Source organism: Pteronotus mesoamericanus, unplaced genomic scaffold (genome assembly GCF_021234165.1).
Source record: "Pteronotus mesoamericanus isolate MK-2021 breed Mesoamerican mustached bat unplaced genomic scaffold, CSHL_Meso_final scaffold_31, whole genome shotgun sequence".
Lineage (NCBI taxonomy): Eukaryota > Metazoa > Chordata > Mammalia > Chiroptera > Mormoopidae > Pteronotus > Pteronotus mesoamericanus.
Window position 1 is genome coordinate 23411260 of NW_026555312.1, and position 22795 is coordinate 23434054.

General features: G+C 37.1%; 1 protein-coding gene across 2 annotated transcripts in view; it reads right to left on the reverse strand.

The window, feature by feature from the left end:
- BLOC1S5 (biogenesis of lysosomal organelles complex 1 subunit 5) overlaps window positions 1-22541 on the reverse strand; it is a 46659-nt gene extending 24118 nt beyond the window's left edge. For both annotated transcript variants that reach the window (XR_008530732.1, XM_054591936.1), the window contains exons 1-3: window positions 22359-22541; window positions 15905-15987; window positions 3853-3982 (exon numbers count right to left, since the gene is read on the reverse strand). Coding sequence is in view for 1 of the 2 variants with exons in the window: in XM_054591936.1 (XP_054447911.1) it covers window positions 3853-3982; window positions 15905-15987; window positions 22359-22509 (364 nt within the window). In the remaining variant the exon portion in view is untranslated. The remainder of the gene's footprint in view (window positions 1-3852; window positions 3983-15904; window positions 15988-22358) is intronic.
- Window positions 22542-22795: the final 254 nt, after the last annotated feature.

Here is a 22795-nt window from a genome sequence, read left to right on the forward strand (position 1 = left end):
AAATGGGCAAAGGACCTGGGCAGACGCTTTTCCAAGGAAGAGATACAGAGGGTCCAGAGGCATTTGAAAGGATGCTTGGCATCACCAGCCATCAGAGAAATGCAGATCAAAACCACCATGAGGTACCACCTCACACCAGTCAGAATGGCCATCACAAACAGATCAACAAACAACAGGTGCTGGCAAGGCTGTGGAGAAAAGGGAACCTAGTCCACTGTTGGTGGGAATGCAGACTGGTGCAGCCATTGTGGAAAGCAGTGTGGAATTTCCTCAAAAAGCTAAAATGGAATTGCCTTTTGATCCAGCGATTCCCCTGCTGGGACTATACCCTAAGAATCCCAAAGCGCCAATACAAAAGAACCTATGCACCCCAGTGTTCATAGCAGCACAATTTACAATAGCCAAGTGTTGGAAGCAACCTAAATGCCCATCAGTAGATGACTGGATAAAAAAATTATGGTACATTTACACAATGGAATACTACGCAGCAGAAAGAAAAAAAGAACTACTAAACTTCGCGACAGCATGGATGGAACTGGAGAGCATTATCCTAAGTGAAATAAGCCAGGGGGCGAAAGACAAATACCATATGATCTCACCGATAAGCGAAACCTAACCAACAATCCAAAGATGCAAGGAAAATAAGACCCGCAACACTGAAAGGAAAAGAAACCAACAGAGACAATAGGGAAGGAGCGGGGAGGGGCAGGGGGAAAAGGAAGGGAACGGGCAAGTAAAGGAACATATAGCAAGGACTCATGGACAAAACCAAAGGGGAAGGGTTGCGGGAGGGAGGGGAAGGGGGCAAGGGAAAGTGGTGGGGGGGAAGGCAGAGACAAATGTATTTGAAAAAATTAATTAATTAATTAAAAAAAAACAATGGTTATCTTTAGGTAGTTATTAAGGTGATTTATTGTTTTCTCCTTCTTTCCATTTTCTTCATTTCCTTTTCTTATTAACATTTATCTCTTGTTTAATTAAAAAAAGTAGTCAATGCTTGTAAAAAGAGAGGGAGGCAGGAAAGGAGGTGTGTTTTTTTTGTTTTAAACTATGGCTATATTAGTTAAATTGAATCAGGGATAACCTAAAGGTTTTTTGTCCTCAAGGACAAGATCTCTAGATAACAAACTTGATAAAGTATATTAAATAACCAATGAGTAGAACATAGGATGAGAAAAAAGTAAAGACTGCATCTTGAGGACAAGTTACTTTATGAGTTGCTTTTATGTATTTTCCTAGAGCAGCTATTTTTAACCAGTGTGCTGCAAGAATTTTTAAAACATGCAATACTTAACTATTTAGTCTGGGGCACTGACCTCTTTTCCCTTAGACTGTCAAATACAAGAATGACAACAGCCAACACAACAATAGCCTCTAGTGTAAATGAATCAAAATTACACCTATTTTTTGGTCAAATATATTTTTTGGTGTGCCACAAGAGTTTTTATAATTAATTTATATGAGCCATGAGATGAAAAAGCTGAAAATTGCTGTCCTAGAGCTCTTGTTTAGTTTTTGTGGTGTTAAGGAACCACTGGACAGTTTTAGTCTAAAAAGCCTCTGCTCACCCAAAGATACTTTGTGAGGTAGGTGGTGCCACACCCACAAAAGCAGAAATAGTTCTGAGTTGCAGATTCCGTAATAGGTCTCCACTCAAAGAATTTGAGATGTCTCCACTTTACTGTTCCACAGTTAGTTTTATGCGCCCTGTCAGACCAAGATCCACACCAGTAGCGTTCCAAGAAGCATCTGATGGCACTGCCAGCACACTTCTCAAACATGCACAGAAGAGATGAACATGGCACTTCTACTAGCAGGCACAGAACAAAACTTGACTCATCACTATTCTCGTAAAGTATTACTTAGATCAGAATATATTCCATATATAAATTCACTTGAATGATTTTGCACAACTTCCTGCCATTTAGTAGTGAAAATAAATAAGCTGGCAGTATGACTTAAAATGTCAAGGTTTTAAATACGCACTTCCCTAGGAACAATAGCAGGGCCTAGGTGAATTTTTAAAATTACATCAGCTTCAAAAGCAGGTAATCATCTCCATTATACCTGTGCTGCTCAGGATAAATGCTACAAGAAAATACTTATCGGAGTCTACTTAGGAAGCCTTTGCTGCTTCTAGAAGAAAAGCACCTCCAAAAGCCATTGGTTACTTTCTAAAGCTAACAATAAGATTGAAAGCAGTTCACATATGTTAAAACCTTAATTATTAACTTGGCATTTTATGTCAAGTTAAATGATATAAATGATATTTTAATTCTTCCTTTCAGGAGAATATATTTAAATTTTGGATTCCGTATTACCTGTAATACTTTGCTATTTCATTTTGAAGACTCTTTCATTATGAAGAGTCTATTTTTTTTTTCTTTAAATCCTCACCAAAGATAAGTTTATTGATTTTACAGAGAAAGAGGAGAGGGAGAGGCGGGGGGTGGGGGGAGGAGGGGGGGGAGTGAGAGAGAGAGAGAGAGGGAGAAGGAGAGAAGGACAAAGGGAGAGGAGTAGAGAAGAGGGAAGGAGAGGGAAGGAGAGAGAGGGAGAGAGAGGGAGAGGGAGGGAGAGGGAGAGGGAGGGAGAGGGAGGGAGAGGGAGGGGGAGACAGAAACATTGATTGGTTGTCTCTCATATACACACACACTGGGAATCGAACCTGAAACCTTTTTTGGTGTTCAACCAACTGAGTTGCCTGGCCAGGGCTGAAGACTATACTTTTAAGAGGCTAGTCCTCACATCAGAAATAACTCTAGCCCCAGAATGAGGTAAGTAGAAATAACCATTTATAGATTTTTACCAGGATTTACCCAATGTATTTTTATATACTCAAAGTGTGGAAAAGGAAAGTTATAGGCACAGCTCAAATGCATACATAAGCTTCCTTATTAATAATAAGTTTTATTTTTAGCATGCTATCAAGAATGTCAAGTTTAGGAAGTGACAGTATGAATAAACAAAAATAAGTTTATAGTATTGTAAAATGCAAAAGCCTAAGGTTAATTTTAGGCTTTTTGCTGTTCCCTCAAAGAAACCAAATGTGACCTTAGGGGATCTGTCCTCTTCAATCTCTTTTTAGCATTAGAGTACACAAGACTTACTTGGACTTGCACACAAAGACTTAACTCAATTATTAGCCAAGGTCTCTCAGCTGTTTTCCTTCAAAGGTCAGTTTTTTTATTTTTGTTCCCCAGAAAGATATTTTATTTTGCACTTCAATAATCCATCATTATTTACCAGGATTATCCTTGGGAAAGCTGAAGAGTGTAAACACAGACACAAGGAGAAGCCTTACATTTCTGACGTACTTCTAATTTTAAAATCAGTTACTAATAAAACCCCTTTTATGTTATGATTTGGTATGTTTAATAAGTATCTTTTAAATCAGCTGTGTCTTCAAATGAAAATATTTTGTTTAATGAAGATAAGTGGTAAAATACTAATGTTTGTGACAGAATTATTTTCGAAAAAGGCTAAAAAAAAAAAAACCCTCTAGTAGCCTATTGGAAAAAAATTGTCTTATTTCAGATCTTAATAGTTGGTTATCAACATTTTTCTAATGGAGTACATATTTTTAAGGTAAAAAAAGTTTCAGTTTTCTCATATCCTAAAAGGATAATCATGTGCGCTGCAGAAGCACACAGCTCACTTTGGAGATAAATGCTCTTAACATCAATGGCAACACATACTAATCACTAGATAACCACGTTCTCTGTGACAGGATACCTCTTATAAGTTCTGGTTAAGAATTCTCTCTCTTTACCCACCAGAATACTCAAGGAGATATATTTTGGCATAGTACTCATTTGAAATAAAGCAGTATCAAAAAAATAGTTGGCTTACATTTCTGGAGAACTTGGTTTAAGTTGTCTTGCATTGTTTCTCTACATTTGGGAAGAGTATGTTCATTCGTTTCATGGATCATATTCTTCCAATTCTCAAGAACTCGCATTTCTCGAAGACCACGTTTTTCCTATTAAAAGAAAGTAAGTGACTAGTACATACTGTGCCTTAAATCTTAGTAATTACTTTCTGGGATTTCCACCCAGGTTTTTGGTTGTTATGTTATTACCTATTACCGAAATTTACACAGCCTTCTAATTATTTGGCAATAAACAAGGTCACAATCTGGAGGTATTTTTTTTATTATGAAATTCTTCAAAAGCTGAAAAGTTGCAATATGAGTAATATTTTTACAGCAATATTTTAAAATGGGCATAAGAAATACTAAAAGAAAAAAAGAGGACTTGATTTGATTTTAAATTTCATTTTTTTCATTCTTATATTACTTATACTCTTTATTTTTAAATCTGATTCCATTTTTCAAAAAAAATATGAAGTAAAGGTAATACTCTCCTATGCAGAAAAGAGTTAACACTGAAGGCCAAAAATTACTATCCTTAGAGCAAGACTGGTCTTTGGCTGTGGGCTGGGAACTTGACCAGTAAATAGTTCCTTATACTGGTATAAAACTTTCTATAAATGATAAGATGCTCCTCTCCTTCAGGGAATCTGGAATTTGGATACATGTTAGGCAGAGACTGCCTACCTGACCAGTCCCCAATAAAAACCCTGGATTCCTAGGCTGAGACAAGCTTTCCTGGTAGGTAACACCTCAAGTGTGTTGTTACAGCCCATTGCTGAGGGAATGAAGCACATACTGTGTGACTTCACTGGGAGAAGACTTTTGGAAGATTCTGCCTGGTTTTACCCAGACTCCTCCCCATACACTTGTTCCCTTTAATGATTTTCTTCTATATTCTTTTGCCGTAATAACACATTAGTCACCAGGACAACGATATGCTAAGTCAAGATTATGAAAAACAAGGAAGGCTAAGAAACTATCACAGACCAAAGACGACTAGAGAGACATGACAATTAAATGCAATGTGGTACCTTGATTAGATTATGGAACAGATAGAGGATGGTAATGGAAAAACTGGTGAAATCCAAATAATGTTTATGTTTCATTAATAGCAACCTACCAATGTCAGTTTCTTGGTTTTTAACCAATGAAGCATAGTAATATAAGACATTAATAATGAGAAAAGATGGGGAAGAGTATAGAAGAACCCTCCGTACTATCTTTGCAAATGTATTGTAAATCTAAAATAAATACGAAACAAAATGTTTACTTCAAAAAAGAAGAGTGGTAAACTTGATTTAAGGAATTCAGAAATTAGTTATGTTGCCAGGGTTTTTGTTTTGTTTTAAGCCATTCTTATGGAGCAGCTGTGGCCATATTTTTACTCTTCCCTTTTTTCCATAATAAAAAATTTAAAACTTCTACAAAAGTTGAGAAAATAAAACTCATTAAGAGTTATTACTATTAATGGAAGGAGCACAAGACTAGGCAGCAGGTGACTTGGGCCCTTTTCTCAACTAATACGTTATTCCTCAAGACTCCAATCAGACACTCCATCCTCCAGGAAGCCCTCCTGTCTCCCAGTCCCCATCTCTAACCTATGGGCCAGAAACCCTCAAAGACACAAGGCATAAATACTGAAATCATTTATATGCCAGAGTAGGTCAACAGACCCAGACTCCTATAAACAAGCTTCAAAAATTCTCAACTCGTGGCTGATTTTGTTCCCTCTATAACACTCCATACATCTCCCTCCCTACCCACATCCTAGATTCTTTTGAAGCAAATCCCAGAATATAGCTGAAATACATTCTTTCAACTATAAATATTTCAGCATCTACCTTTAAAAGACAAAAAATCTTTTTGAAAAAGATACGAGACCTCCCCCTCCCCCTCTCCCTCTCCCGCACACTCAACAAACCTTTATCATTAAAAATCAAGGTTAGTATTCCCTCAAATGTTCCATAAATGTTTTAACCCTCTGCTTTGTTTGAAGCACAGGGGTTCCCAAACAAGATAGGTGCAGAGAGGCCCACTACAAGACACATCAAGATTAAAATGCCAAAGGTTAAAGATAAAGTGATAATTTTAAAAGCAGCAAGAGAAAAGCAGTTAGTTTCCTCCAGGGGAGTTACCATAAGGCTGTCAGCTGATTTCTCAAAAGTAACTTTGCAGGCTAGAAGGAACTGGAGAGAAATATTCAAAGTCATGAAAAGCAGGGACCTACAGCCAAGATTGTTCTACCCAGAAAAGGGATCATTTAGAATCAAAGGGCAGATAAAGAGCTACTTAGACAAGAAAAAAATAAAGGAGTTCATCATCACTAAACCATTATTACATGAAATGTTAAAGAGACTTATTTAAGAAAAAGATCAAAACTGTGAACAATAAAATGGCAAAAAAAACCCCAGAAACAACCCACCAAAAACAAACACATATCTATCAACAATTGAATCTAAAAAACAAACTAAGCAAACAAGAAGAACAGAGACTGAATCATGATACAGAGAGCGTTTTGATGGTTGCCAGATGGGAGGAGTGTGTGGGGGAATGAGTGAGGAGATGAGGGGATTAAGATGTACAAATAGGTAGTTACAGGATAGCCATGAGCAAATGGAGTAGCCAAAGAACTTATACTCAGGAGCCATGGACATGAACAATGGTGGGGGGATTGACTGAGGGAGTGGGGGGTGCTGGGTGGAGGGGGGCAAAGGGGGAAAAAATCAGGGTATCTGTAATAGCATAATTAATATAGTTTTTAAAACAGCAAAATCTAAGTAAGATTCTTATATTGCAATTGGTTATTATGTTTCTTAAATATGTTTTAATCTATAGATTTGTCCTTTTTCACTTTTCACCCCTTGCAATTTGTTGAAAAATAAAAAAAGTGAGTCATTTGTTCTGCAGTTTACAAGTCTGTTTTTTGCTGAATGAATCCCTATGGTGTAATTAAACATGTTCCTTTGTCTCTTCACTTTCCTGTAAATTAGTAGTTAGAACTAGAGGTTTGATCAGATTCAGGGTTTTATTTTTTGTTCATAAAAAACATTTCAGAGGTGGGTTGTATACTTCTGACAGGATGTTGCTAGCATTCTGTCTTCATTTATCAGCAGCTCTGTAAAGAGACTATTTGGTTATTCTGAGGATTGCTTACATATGAAAGGCAAAATAAGACACTTGATCATTTCCCTAAAACTAGGGATTTGATTCCCTAGTATTTTCTGAAGGTTTTTGTTTTTACATATTTCTGTAATTCAAAAATTTTAAATATTTGAAGTTTTTTATTCAGTAGTCTCATTACTGGTACTTAAATTTCCCTGTCTTTGTTCAGTAAGCACCTACTCAAGTTGGCTCTGGAATGCTTTAGACAAAACTCTAGTGCACTTTAGCAGTTTCTTTGCTTACTAGTATGACCTGATGCTCCAGGCTTATTTTGTACATTTCCTGGCCCAGACTTGGAATTAGTAGGTCTCTAAATACCATCAGTATTTTATAATAGTATTTAGAGACTGAGCACTAGGGGTGCTCACTGCTTCTGGGATGGTCATTGTTTTTAGGCCTTTCAGTGGACGAGGCTAGGAAATAGGTTTGTTGTTTTTGTTTTTAAAGAAAAGATACATTTTAAGTTCATAATCATAGTAAAACTTAATTTCAGGACTATATGGTTTTTAATTACCCTCTGTCTTTTCTCTTTCAAATCAACAACATAATTAATTGCTTTATCACCAATTCAATGAAACAATACTAATAAAGCATCAACAAAATGACTAGTGAAAACAGTTTGAGTTTTTTTTTGTTGTTGTCATTCTGAAGGGACATTCCATAAGGAATGTACAGTCAAATTACTGTTTTCAAGTTACTTGGAATAGCCCTGGCCCCCGTGGGGTCGGGTGCATATTGGATGTAAACAATCAGTGTTTCTCTGTCGCATTTCTCTCTCTCTCTTTCTCTCTGCCTTTTTCTGTTTCTCTCACTCATAAAAAAAAAAAAATCCTTAAGTGAGTATTTAAAAAGAAAATAAAGTTCCTTGGAATAATTTCTCTGCATGGCAATTCCAATATCTACAAACACAGGTTTGCTTTATTACATTTTTTACTTGGGAGGAATTGCTCATTAAATTTTCTAATTGTGAAAAATATTTACATGGCTCCCAAATTATCACCATATATATATACTCAAAAAGTCTCTCTCACTTCTGTCCCTATTCTTTATATCCTACTCCATTACTTTCTCTTTAGGTAATTATTTAAGTTTTTGAATTCCACCATTGTTTTAAGTATAAGGATACACATCCACATCCATCCACATAGATATGTGTACATATACACACATGCATAAATAAAATGCATATAAACATATGTATGAGTGTACATATATTTTTTCAATTCTTCCCTTCTTAAAGAGAAACAAGATATACAAACTTTTCTTATCTCACTTTATAAGTGATTCATAACTACAAACATAATGTATGTAACCTTTATGTGGTCATGAGGCCTGTTTATTCTAGTATTTAGAAAAGCTGACATTTTTGCTCTCATGATTATGTTTATACTAATACTTTATGGTATCCACTTTATTGACTGTTGTCTACTAGTTGCCTACAATAAGCAATGTTAATAGGTGTTACCTGTTTCTTCTACAGCCTTTCCCTCTCCCTCAGGACCCAATTTGAACTATCCTTTTATTCTCAGTTAACATTTATAAGGCAACAAATAGGACATTCTACCTTTCATGTACCCTTCCCTCTCCTTCCACTTTTTGACAGACTGTATCTACACTATCAGAACAGAGCTGTGACATGTTATACTCTCTCCCCTATAACCATAATTTAGTCTTAGTTCTGTAAGTAAATATATACTTAATGCTTACAAATTGTCATTAGGTAAAAGTTTCTCCAATAATTTTGTTATCTAAAACTCATTCTGCTGATTATATAATAGATTCTTCAGGAAAGGTTCATGTGAACAATATTCCCAGAGTCCTCACATGACCCGAACACAGTGTATCTCTGCTCCCTATACCTGGGGGTCAAGTTTGGCTAGATATAAAACCCTTGGCTGTTATTCCACTGTCTTCTGGCATAAGACAGGTAAATCTGTTAATAATCAGATTTTCTCCCACTAATAAAGGGCTTAGCCATTTTGTTGGGTTGTCCAAAGAATTTTTTTCTATGAAGTCCAAAAAATTTATTTTAAAAATGTCTCAGTGTTGGCTGTTCTGGGTTGATTTTCCCTGAAGGCAGTATATCCTTTAATACAATTTCATTAATATTTATTTCGGGAAAGTTTTCTTGTATTCTAGTTTTTACATTTGTTCTATTACATTGCTTTAATTTTCTTCTCTAGGGGTTCATTATAATGGATATACTTAATATTCTGTATTTACCATAACTAGTTTTCTCTTGAATTCTTTTTATATCTTTAGACATGTCTTTCAAACTTTAAACTTTATTTTCAGTGTCACTTAATTCATTGTGTTTATTCATCCTTGTGTGCTTTCTAGTTTTCATTTTTAAAACACTTTTTAGAATTTCTTTTTTCCTGATATTTTTCACTTTACCTTTTATGTTTTCTATTTCTATTTTATGCAATCATTTATGAGTTTGCTAATTGACTTATACCATTCTTTCCTTGCTTCTATAATTTTCTTATATCCCCAAGCTCATTTGAAAACATTAGGTCATAGTTTTCATGTTTTTTTGTGGTCATATTTTTCTTACTCATTGTCTTAAAGGATATTATCTGTTCTTCATCCTCTAATAAATTTGTATGGAATTTGATTCTTGCTTAAAAGTTTTCCTCTGTCTTTAGAAGGGAGGAGTGGTCGGGACATGTCTGTCTAACTTCAAAGTTCTAAAACTCCCATTTGGCTGTTTCAGAAAGCATTCAATTTCCTAAGGTTCCTCCAGAGCGCAGGACCTTGTTCTGGAAAGGGTTTGTGACTTTCAAGCTCAGAGACTGCTTGCTTCAACTCCAGGAGACTTTCCTGTGGTTTGCTAGCACTCATAAATTGGAGCCTGTGAAGTCTCTCCCCAGTTTCTGCTGCTGTTCTCAGACTGGCCCATCAAATGATCCAGAGATACCTCGTAGTAATTGTGAGGTTCTCTAGCACTCAAGGTTTCACAAGACCCTCTGTCTTCTCTCCTCTTTTTCCTGCAATTGTTTATACCACAGAAGCTTTTCAGCTGTTGGTGATTTGCTTATTTTATGTTTTGAGAGTGACTTTCCCCTGGGTTTTATAGATGTTGCTTGGTTTCACTATCCTAATTCTATTTTTACAAACAGATTTGAGGAGGAAAAAACACTAAACCACAGCTATGCCATCTTCTCCAGATGGATCTGGAATTTGGAAGAATCAAGACTAGAGATTAAAAAGGAAAAAAAGACTAGAGATTAGTTCACCCCTTAAAGTACATTAATTTATTAGGCTACAAAAGAATGATACCTCAACTGATATAGAAAAACAAGAAAGAAAAGAGAGGGGAGTTCTATAGCTCCATTCAGGGTACAGGTCTTCCTCAAGAATCCCCTTGAAACTGCACTCAACTTGAATACATGTCCTCTGTTTTTCTGGGGGAAAAGTTCTCCAAGGAGTCCACAACCTCCTAAACTTAAACCACTTATTTAAAGAGTTATTTCTTGTAGCAGGCAAACTGGTAGTCACGTATTGTAGTAAGAGAATTTGTTGCCTCACCTCTGTAACAGCCTATTGATGACAATAATTAATTTAAACAACAAATAGACTCAATGATAGTGTTACATGAGACAAGATGTCAGAAAGTCTCTACCCTTAAATTTTTATATATGTAATATATTACATGGGATAGACTTTATACAGTTATTTAATAATCTGACAGTTACATTAATAAGCTAACCACCTGGTATGTGCCTGTTTTTGTTTTTGTTTTTTTTTCAAGTCCTCACCCAACGATGTATTTATTGATTTTGGGAAGACAGAGAGAGAGAAAACATTGATCAGTTGCCTCCCATAAGCACCCCAACCAGGAATCGAACTTGCAACCTAAGTATGTGCCCTGCCTAGGTATGTGCCCTGCCTGGGATTGAACCCACAATCTGGTGTAAGGGAAAACGCTCCAACCACCTGAGGCACCTGTCCTGGGTTGTGTTTGTCTTTACAATGATATTTTTGACTAAGGTATGCTACTGACACCTATTACAAAATGAAAACTAAGACATCTTTTTATTTGTATATTCATGTTATTTCTGGGGTGAAAATTCTCAGAATAAAGATTGGCACTAATGAAACTTGGTTTCCAATGTGTCACATCCCTAAAATTTTCATATAGTTAATTTTTCTTAGGTTGAAAGTAATACAAGTGCTCATGTAATGTACTTAAAAAAGTGCCTGGCAACTGAGCACTTAAACATGTTAGCAATTATTAATAATATTAGTATAGTTACTGTAATGTTTACATTAAAAATTTAATTTGATAATATTAGAAAATGAGAACCAGTAATTTAAAATTTTCTTTCAATTACAAAATTGGTTAGTCCTCTAGATTTAAACCATATTGTGCATATATTTATTACGTTACATGAGATAGACTTTATACTCATATTTAATAACCTGACAGTTACTCTAATAAGCTAACTAAAAATGAGAGGTCAGGATGTCAAGTGAAATTCTAGTTTGTTCTGCCTTCAAAGGGATTTCCTCTTGGTCAGTTCAACTCACATTCAAACTCACCAATACAATCCCTCCCAACTCCTATAATTATTATACTTATTTGAACACTTTTTTTGTGCCTCTAATTTTAATCATGCATTTTTTCCCCCTATCTGGATAACATGTTTTTCTTTCTCAGCTCGAACATCACCTCCTTTATGAAAATTTTCCTCCCAGCTTTGTTGAACGCTAGTTCCTCCTCTGCGATCTTAAGTACTGTGTGCTTATTTTATCATAATAATTCCACCCTTAAAAGCTCTTTGTTTAATGTCTTTCTTCTCCCTAGTTTACAAACTTCCCGGAGGTAGAGACTGTTTCTTATTTATTTTTACATATCTAGTATGACAGGTAGTTCTGGATCTATTCTCCTCTCCCATCTTCCTAGCAGCACCTGAATATTATTTGGAGTGGTAAATTTGCCTATAACAGGGACTGCTAGATGTTTCCCACCTGCCTTCCTTTTTGCTACGTGAAATGCAGAATGCAGATGTCAAGGCTGGAGCTCCCAAAGACACCTTATAAACATAAGAATAAGGACAACATCCCAGGGAGGCAGAAGGAAAATAATCAGGGAGGGGAAAAAAGAGTGACATCATAGAGCCACCATGCCAGCCATAGGCTCTGGGCATTGTGAGAAGCTACTATTTTTCAGCTATCTTCACTAGTAACTAAGCACATTCCTTACTGATATACCTAAGTACTCAATAACTAACTATTCAATAAAGCATGCAAAGAACAAAATTTACTAAAAATAAACTGTGAAACTTGTACAGGACCCCATAAGCAAGCACTTCATAAATGCTGACTAACACAGGTCTCTCCTCTGTTCTTCACAAGACGGACTATCACCTTTCCTTCGGATAGAAAGACAATGGTGCAGAAGATAATGTCTCTATCCACTTACACTACCAAATTGGTACTCACTGAAAGGGCCCCACTGGAATCTCTGTTCACAGTGGTCACTGGAATCAAGGGAATAAAAGATGTGTATAAAGTCAGGAGAAAGAGTCAATGTCCAGAAATACTAGGAAACACAGAAAAAGAAAGCTTAAGATAATACATAGGTATTAGAACTTCAATAATTTAAGTAATGCTGCCACCATGTGGCATTTATTCCCTCCTTTTAGAAATAAATTTTGCATAGAAAAAGATGATTGTTGCTATGTGTGTTAATTTTTTAAAATATATACACTATAAACAACTTTAGTTTTAAATACTAGCCAGTTTTTCTTAAAGTGAACTACAATTAAATGGTATAAAGAAGATGTACTGATAGCTCTGCTTTACCACCCCTCTCTGTCCAATCATGCAATTCTGGGTGAAGAGCACTTGGACTAATTAGAATCAAAGGATATTATTGTCTGGACCAAGATAGAAAAGAACTGTAAATAATGCATATATCCTTTTAACTCTAAAGTCTAAAATGCTTTCAGCTTTTCTCCACCAAACCCTCAAGACGACCATCTGGGGAGGTCACTGTGTAAAAAGACTGGATCAGGTACATTTCAAGAAAAGAAAATATATTTCGTTGAAGATAATGGTTCAAACTTAGCTGACAAAATATTTTTGAGCCCTTCAGAGACCATTTTTCAAAGACAACATAAGAATGCCTCACTTCGTGCATTAGTTCCTGACATTGCCTCACATAAAATCAATGCTTAAGACATTTATGTAAGTTTCTATCTATCATACCCAGGGTGAAAATTTTATTCTTTAGTAAACATATTCCTCAGATAATGCTCATGCCACTTGCTTAGTAAATCCCTATTTTCCCTTAGCCATGAAAAATTGAACCCAAATTCATAAAACTTATTGCACATTCTGAATCAATACATTTTTATTTGATTGTACTTGCTACCATTTTCTCTTAATAAGTTACTAACATTTGTCAAATACATATACACCAGAAATTTTTAGAAATGTTTCATATAATCCTCACAAAACCTCTGAAGTATATATTATTGTTCCTATTTTTAAAATAGGAGAACTAAGCCTCAGTAAAGTAAGTAATCATAACTAGTAAGAAGAGTGTCAGGACTTAACCCAGATACGTAAAGCTCCAAGGCCCATGTTGTTTTCTACTCTTCAACATAGCCTCCTCTCCACAAAGACCTTTGAGGGTTTAACAACCCAGAATGCAGATACAGTTGTTCCTTAGCGTAGTGAAGGACTGGTTCCCGGAGCCGCCCGCAGATACCAAAATCCAAGGATGCTCAAGTCCCCTACATAAAAGGGCATAGTATTTGCATATAATCTACACACAGCCACTGAATACTTTGTCATTTCTAGATTACCTAAAATACTAATATAATGTAAGTTCTTTATAAATAATTGTTATACTGTATTGTTTAGGGAATAACAACAAGAAAAAAGTCTGTACATGTTCAGTAAACACAACCATTTTAGGCTTAAATATATAACACACACCAATAACATAACGTTTTTTTACTGAATATTTTCAAACCAGACGCAGAACCCACGAAAACAGAGGGGCAACCGTAATTCCTTTCCTTTTAGACACATGCTCCTGTAAACTATCTTCATCATAGTTAAAAGAGATATTGTCACTGTGGTCAGTGTGGCTCAGCTGGTTGGAGCATCATCCCAAAACCAAAGGATTGCGGATATGGATTCCTGATCAGGGCACATACCTAGGTTGCAGGTTCATTTTCCCATTGGGGTGCAAACAATCCCTAGCCTGGGCATGTACAGGAGGCAACCAATTGATGTTTCTCTCTCACATTAATGTTTTTCTCTTTCTCTTCCTCATTCCCTTCCTCTCTCTCTGAAAACAAGTCCTCGGGTGAGGATAAAAAAACAAAGAAAGAGGTACTGGCTTCAACAGGAAGTGAGGTCTTAAATAGAACATATTCAGTAGCATAAATGTAACACTTCTTTTGTCTTCCATACAAGACTCAGTTTCATAGAAAATATCACACTATTTAAAGAACACCAAAATAAGTATAATGACACCTGTATTCTAGGGATAACTCAGCCACTACTTAGCTGCATGGCTTTTTATACACTGCTTTCCATCTCTGGGCACAGTTTCTATGAAGTGAGGAAACTGAATTAGAGAATCCACCATTATTATAAAATTCTATGCTTCTTTATATAGAGTATATCTTTAAAGGTATATTTTTAAAATTGTCTTTTAATAACTAGTCAATATTTCAAATTAACCATACTGGCAAAAAAGATGACTTATGAAAAAAGATGATTTATAACATCACTGAATATCAAAAACCCAAGTTTTAGTCCCAGCTCTGCTACTTGTTTTTTTGAATCATATTAAGCACCTACCATGCACCAGACATTATTTTAAGCATTTTGAGTACAACAGAAAATAAAAAAGGTAAGTCCCTATTCTCAAGGTGCCTATATTCTAATGAGGGAGGCCGGTAATATACAAGTAGATAACAAGAAAACTATCAGGTAGTTATAAGAGCTTATGGTACGCAGAACTCTTAAGATGGCCATCCAGACCCCACCCCTAGTGTACACGGATCTTCTCTCAGTTACTGAACCAAACCCTGGCCAAGGTGCTGCTGTGAAGATACTCTGCTAATACATTTTAGGTCCCGTATCAGCTGACTTTAAAAAGGGGAGATTATCCTTAGTGGGTCTGACTTAATCAGGTGAATCCTTAATGGGGAACCAATTATATATGTGCAAAATAACAGTAATATGAAATAGGATGGCAGGTTGGTGCATCAGTATTGCTGAACCATAGCATGCAAGGTGGGTGGCATGAGAGCTAGAAAGGTAGAGAACAGGTCACAAAATGATGCTTGGGCTTTATCCTGTAGATGGCAAATATTATTAAAGAGTTTTAAAAAGTGAAATAATGTTAGAGTACTCTGGCAGCAGAATAAAGACTGGATTTGACTGGTTTGATAAAGCAGGCACATAAGTCAGAAGGGATAACAATTTATTAGATACCATCTAGAAGACTTGCTCACTGAATATGGGCCCTAAAGGTGAGAGAATACCTAAGGATGATTCTCATGTATTAATTTAAGTGCTGATGTCCCAACTGAGAAAAAAAAAGTAAGATCAGTCTTTAAAATTTTTTTTTTGCTGTATCTCATTGTAGAGATGAAAAAAACCTGACATCGACAGACATTAAATATGCCCGAGTAGGCAAAAGAACTTGAGTCCAAGTCACCTGCTGCCTAGTCTTGTGCTCCTTCCATTAATAGCAATAACTCTTAATTAGTTTTATTTTGTAAATTTTATGAACATATGAAATCAGAAACTTTAAAACTAGAAAATGTCCATTCTGTATATGAACACACTAACAATTATGGAAGTATTTTTACAAAATAAGTTTTAAATACTCACTTCAAATTCTTTCACAAAGTAACGGATTTCACCTTGAATAACTGGTCTGTGATCTAACAGCCTTGAATGAATTTCCCCAAGATCTGTAAGACAAAATAAAATTCTGGGTTAATCCATGTTAAGTGACACAATCTCTAGCTTGTTTTACTCTTCCTGTTTCCCATAAATATATGAAGGTTAAAATTTAGTTTAGGTAATGAATTAAGAAGAAATCCTCTCATCCACTGTCAGTAAATTGATACGAATATTGAGAACAATTTGGCAATACGTAATAAATCCGAAGACATGTATACCTAACAATTTCATGCCTATTCTAGAAAAACTTACCCAAACAAGACATACTTATAAATGAATGTAATGTCAAATGTCAAAAGAGACACTTACACTTAAATGAGTGTAATGTCAAAAGAAAAAAGGGGCAACCTGAACATATTCATGATGGAATACTGTAAATCAGCAAGTAAAATAAATACACTAGGGTTACACTTATTAACATAGATTAATTCTACATATATAATGTAATACACAAAAAAGGTTTCAGTAGGATAAAGCTATTTACATAAATTTTAAAAATATGCAAAAGGGCACTTCCTCTTGGGATACATACAGGAGCAATAAAACTATAAAGAAATCTATGAGAATAATACCAAATTCAAGACAGTAGTTACCTTTAGACGAGGGAGATTAATGCAATTAAAGCAAGATACACTGTGATCTTTTAATGTTTCTTTGTTAAGATGGGTGGCCAGGGTTCATTATAAAGTCTCTACTTTTTGACAGGCCTGAAAAAGTCATCATTAAAGAAAAAAGTTCTGAATTTAAACTGTTTTGGAAGAGTCCTCTAGTCATTCTACTTAGTAACAACTATATAGGGTAAGAGGTAAACCTCAAAATTACCGGAGGAGTTAAACCCCCCAAAAAGAAGATGTCCCATTCATATCCACTCATTGGTATAATCTGTTCCTCAAATTTCTTACTTGTGCGGACACACGATGGGGGCAAATTTTAATTCTCTGTGTTAATGAGTTTTATTAGGATATGTCGTGGTAAGTAAAAATATATACACAAAAATACTACTTTTGCTTAAATCCTTCCATGGTTCATTAATTAGAATAGATCTCTGAGAAGATAATAGTTCATCTAAAAAAAATTCTACTTAGCTAAGTTTGGGAAACAGATAAAATGTAGTTACACAGATTCCTTTACTTCTGATCTTCTGGGAGCCTATAGTATACAGATACAAATTAGGAATGCCTAAATGAGGGCTATGCTGTGCAGAAATTTACGGACCTTATTTGACAAGAGAATCTATTTGCAAAGGGCATCTATCCATATTTCACCAAACACCAATGCCTGGCTAAGAGGCTAAAGTCCAAGGCTCCTAAAAAGTCACATAAGGGCCTCCAATGGTCTGGCTCCAGCTTCATCTTCCACCTGTCAGCAATTCTAAACTACCTGCAGTTTTCCAAAAACACCATGCTGCCTCATTCATAACACTGTCACCACCTGGAACCATTTCCTAACTCCCTAATCCCTGCGCTCTTCCTTCAAAACTGCTCAGGTATCATACTTCCTTAAAATTTTCATTAATTCTATCTAGTTTCCTCCTATGTTTCAGGAGTGTCCCTACTTTATGTTCCCAAAGCACTCAGGATATATACTTTCATCATACCACTTACCATGGTGCCCTAAAATTATCTCTGTCCTCCATCAAGTACCTCAGAGATCGAAGTATTTACACTGTTCACAGTGCATACATGAATTAACATATAATTGTCTATGTGACTAAGAAGTCATTAAGCTTTATTGATTTTGGGAGATGTTTCTGTGGCCTGATATAATGGGAATTTACTTAACCTTTGGAAAGAAAATTCAGTTCTATTTAGAGGTGGATAACGACCATTTCTAAAACCAAGACTGTGCTCCAAATTTAAGATAGTAAAGATTTGAAGGGAAACAAAGGGATTCTGAAATATACATTACTATAGAAATTAAGCCACTAACTAGTTCTGTTACAACATTACAACAACAAAACAAGCACATAATAATAATAGTAATAATAATTCAGAGATTGTAGGAATCCAAGGATTACAAATAAATTCTCTACGAATAATGTAAATAACTGTAAGTTACAGATTTTCACACAGCTGTTGTACATGGGAAGTATTCTTTTGTTGTTTGATATGCAAAACAAAAGATACTATTTTTTGTTCTCCGAAAGTCCATACTCTACTGTGGGAGTTAGGCAAATATCCCTTCATACCAAAGATAGGATAATCACTTTAATAAAAGATCAAAATGCTATGCGACTAGGGAAAAGGAGGAACACAGTCCATTACAGATCTCTCATTATCTAATAAAAGATGTTTTCCCCCACAGCCCTAAATTCGGACGCTTTTAATGTAATAGGTGGAGCTTTGTGTATATTAAAGAACAATTTACTGCATAGCAATTTTTCCTGATAATACCCTTGATGTCACCATATAGATGTTCTTCTCAACTTACCAAATCATTCCCTTTTCCATCCCTGCTTGTCTCACTTGGACTACATCAACAGTTATCTTTATAAATCACTCCATACAGAGTCAATTCTCATTATTTGCAGTAATTATGATTATAAAGTTGTCACAAGCACAGAACTAAAGAACACTGAACTATGCTCCTAAAAGATATACAGGTAGGCTTCTGCAAGCCCCTTGTCACATTTTTGTCAACCAAAACACCATTTGTGTCATATAGTTTTACCAAGACCCTTGTAAAACACACTAGCCTTAGTGTTGAAGGTCTACTCTTCCAATAATGCTTTTTCTTGTATAACACTCAGCAGGGTTTTTTTTTTCCCCCCAAATACATTTGTCTCTGCCTTCCCTCCACCACTTTCCCTTGCCCCCTCCCCCACCAACCCTTCTTTGGTTTTGTCCATGAGTCCTTGCTATATGTTCCTTGACTTTCCCCTTCCCTTCCTTTTCCCCCGTCCCCCCGCCCCTTCCCTCTTGTCTCTGTTGGTTTCTTTTCCTTTCAGTGTTGCTGGTCTTATTTTCCTTGCATCTTTGTATTGTTGGTTAGGTTCCTCAGCGGGTATTTTTAAAGTTCTTCTACAGCCTCCTGATCTGCAGAACCTGCTTCACCACAAGTCTAACATTTTTCACACTGTACCACTTTTGAAAGTTCTAGCCAGCACCAGCAGAAGAATTTAACACTTTCCTGACCGTTGGTAACTGACTATAAATTTCTTTGGCTTTCAACTGCACAACAGTGATATCTGCTATGCTTTCGCTATGGGTCATCATCTCATAAGTCCACAAATCTAGCTGCTTTTCCGTTGCTTCTTCATACACCGTACATGTTACCTTGGCACTTCCTGAAGTGGCCTCACGCACAGATTGGAGAATTTTCTTTTTTCTTTTTCTGGATTGCTGATTAACACTGAACTCACATTACATAGCACGGTAACTCATACCTGAAAGAAACTTCTCTAATATTCTGTAAAGCACATCACATAGCCTTCTTGTGCATATGGCTACTTCAGCACTACATCTGAAAATCACTTCCAACAGCAAAATCACCAACAAAAAGTAGAAAAATGTGAAAAATATGGCACTAAACAGAAAGCAAAAAACACACTTGTTTACATCTGAGAGATGAAACAAAAAGCATAGTGTTGTGTAGTTCATTGTCAACTAAATGTGCACATAGGGCAACTCAAATTTTTCTCCACTCTGCCTATGTGGGAATTACAATGAAAGTACCACCAACATTGGTTTTGGAGTTATGAACTTATCTTAACAAATAGGCAAATTCACAAAAATGCAATCCATGAGTTGAGGATCAACTACGCTCTGTCCAAGTGCCCTATTTAAAAATAGAAATCTAACTACCTGATTCTCATACTTATTATTGGATAGTTTCCTGTCATTGAAGAAAAAGCCCAATTTCCTTATAAAGGCAGAAAGTCTTGTATGGTCTGGTATCTACCACTCCCCTTCTCTCAAGAGTCCCACTGTAACTACATGTGTAGTTTCGTAGATATGCCTTTGCTCATGCTGTTCCAAACAAAGTCCAAAATACTCTTGCCCTCTTTTCTTAACTGCCAATACATTATTCCTCAAGACTCAGATCAGATACTCCATCCTCCAGGAAGCCCCTTCTGTCTCCCAGTCCCCACCTCTAACACCCACCCATGGGCCAGAATCCCTCAAAGACCCAGGGCATAAGTACTGAAATCATTTATGTTTCCCTTTCACTAGTCTCTGGCAGGAGGATTAAACAAGCATCTGGTCATATTTGACAGTTTTCAAGTAAGATGAACTGAAAATAGATTTTTCTGAATGAAAAGAATGGCTCCACTGAAAAAGCCAAGGACATTCTAGACATATTTTCAATTACAACTCAGTTTTGGATAAACTTGAAAAAATTCCCTTGAATTACCTTTTTTTAAAAAAAGTACATTAAAATTAAAAACTTCTGAACATCAATGGATATAATCAACAGAATCAAAAGGCAACTCATGGAGTGGGAGAAAATATATGCAAATCATGTATCTGAAAAGGTGTTGATATCTAGAATACATAAAGAACGCCTACAATTTAAAAAAAAACCCAAATTATTTGATTCAATAACGGACAAAGGACTTGAATACACATTTCTCCAAAGAAGCTATACAAATGGCTAATAAGCACATAAAAAGATGCTGAATATCACTATTCATTAGGGAACTGCAAAGCAAAACTAAAAGATACTATCTCATACCCATTAGGAGGGGCTATCAAGGAAACAGAAAACAACAAGCCTTGGTAAGGATGTGGAGAAACTGGAACCCTTGTTCTCTGTTAGTGAGAATATAATATCATACTGCTTCTATGGAAAACAAGTATGATGACTGATCAAAGAAATAAAAAAATTGAATTATCTTTGACCCAGGAATACCAGTTTCGGGTATATATTCAAAAAAATTGAGAGCAGAAATTCAAACAGATATTTGGATACCCAAGTTCACAATAACCGACCGAAAGCGTCTTGAAATAATTAAATTATTCACAATAACCAAAAAAATGGAAGCAACAGGAGTGTTCATCCACAGATAAATGGATACACAAAATGTGGTGTGTGTACATGTGTATACACACACAACAGAATATTACTTAGCTTTAAAAAAGAAATTCTGACATGCCACAACAGGGATGAACCCTGAGGATGTCATGTTAAGTCAACTACACCAATCGCAAAAGGATAAATACTGTATAATCGCACTTACATGAAGTACCTAGAGTAGTCCCATTTAGAGACAAAATAGAATGGTGGTTGCCAGGGGCTGCAGGGCGTTAAGTGTTTAATGGGGACAGACTTTGGCTTTCCGAAGATGAAAAAGTTACGGAGATGGACGGTGGTGACAGCTGCACAATATGAATGTTCTAATGCCACGGACCCGTACACTTAAAATAGTTAAGATAAATTTTGTTCCGTGTATTTTAGCACAACTAAAAAAAATTAAGTAATTCACTAAGATTACATATATAAACTATGATAATTTAGCCCTAACACTCATGTACCACTCCCACACTCCTAATTATCGCAGATTTGAGAGACGAATAGCCACAGCCAGCCGTGCTGGGGCTGTAAAAATCTTAACAGTTAAAATGACCTACGCGGCATTTTAACGAGGGGTGCCGGTGCCGTTCCGTGGCTGGTGCTGCAAGACTCCGGAATCCTACAAAGGCTTCTTCAACACTGCCATGCGGTGGGGCTGACAGGGGTAGGGATGGAGTTAAGAAAGGCTGGCGATGAGAAACTGGCAAAGATCTTGCTGCAGGAAACCGGGCTGTTGTGAGTTTTGGAAATCAAACTAAACTGGTTCTGTGAGAATCCAGGTTTTAGCTAGGTCGTAATCTGCTCCCCTCTCAAGGCACACAGGTCAAATGGATATCCGCGTACGTCTAATACAAATTTAATTATTTCAAGACACTTCATGTTATCTCATTTACTCCTGGGCAGACAGGGCCAGACTAGGTAAAGCCAACGACCTAAGTCACACAACACCTAAGCGACCTGCCCGGAGGCGTAGGCCTTCGCGACTGCCAGTCTCGCGGTTGTTCGCATTCCAGGTCGGCGTCCAGGCCGCGCCCAGAGGCTCGGGGCCCAGGGGTTCCGGGTTTGGGGGTGGGGGTCGGGGTGAGGCTGCCCGAAGGTTCACATCCTAAAAGGTGGTGTTTTTTGTTTTGTTTTGTTTTCTTGAGGCAGTGAGAGACTGGGCTTGTAGTTACTAGAAGGCCCCTGGAGCAGAGCAGAGAAACAGGGAGCACAGGCAAGCCCCACAACTGCCCCCCGACACACACCCAAATGTGAGGCCTCAGCGAGCTGGGCGGTGGCCTGAGGCACCGCCCCAGGTCAGAGGGCACCGCCTCGGAGGTGGAGCTGCCCTGGCGTCCACCAACGCTGTATCCCTACCACTTCGTACCCTTGATAACGAGGTGAGCTGGCGAGCCCGCGGCCCCTAGCGAATCTCTCTTCTTCTTGCCGTCGTCGTTGCTGCTACTGCCGCCGCCGCCGCCGCCTCCTGTCGCGGCGGCCTCACAACCCACAGCGGTCTCCGTCCCTCCGCCACTCATCCCGACCAGCTCCGCCCACCCGCGGCCGGGCTGCGCCTGCGCGAACGGGATCCGCCGGTTTTCCCGGCGCGGGGGTACCGTCATCAAAAGGCGCCGAGGAGCCACCCTGTGGGGGGTTCCAGGAAGGGGCCTGTGGTGTAACTGAGGATGTGAACTTGACGGAGCCGATGCTGTTGTGCTGCATTGGGGCAGGTACTGCCCGAATAGGAAGGTGCCTGAAAGTTAGAGCTAAAGTCTCTTATTCCTCCCTAAACCGGCTGGACTTTGTTGTGATTTAGAGAGGTTG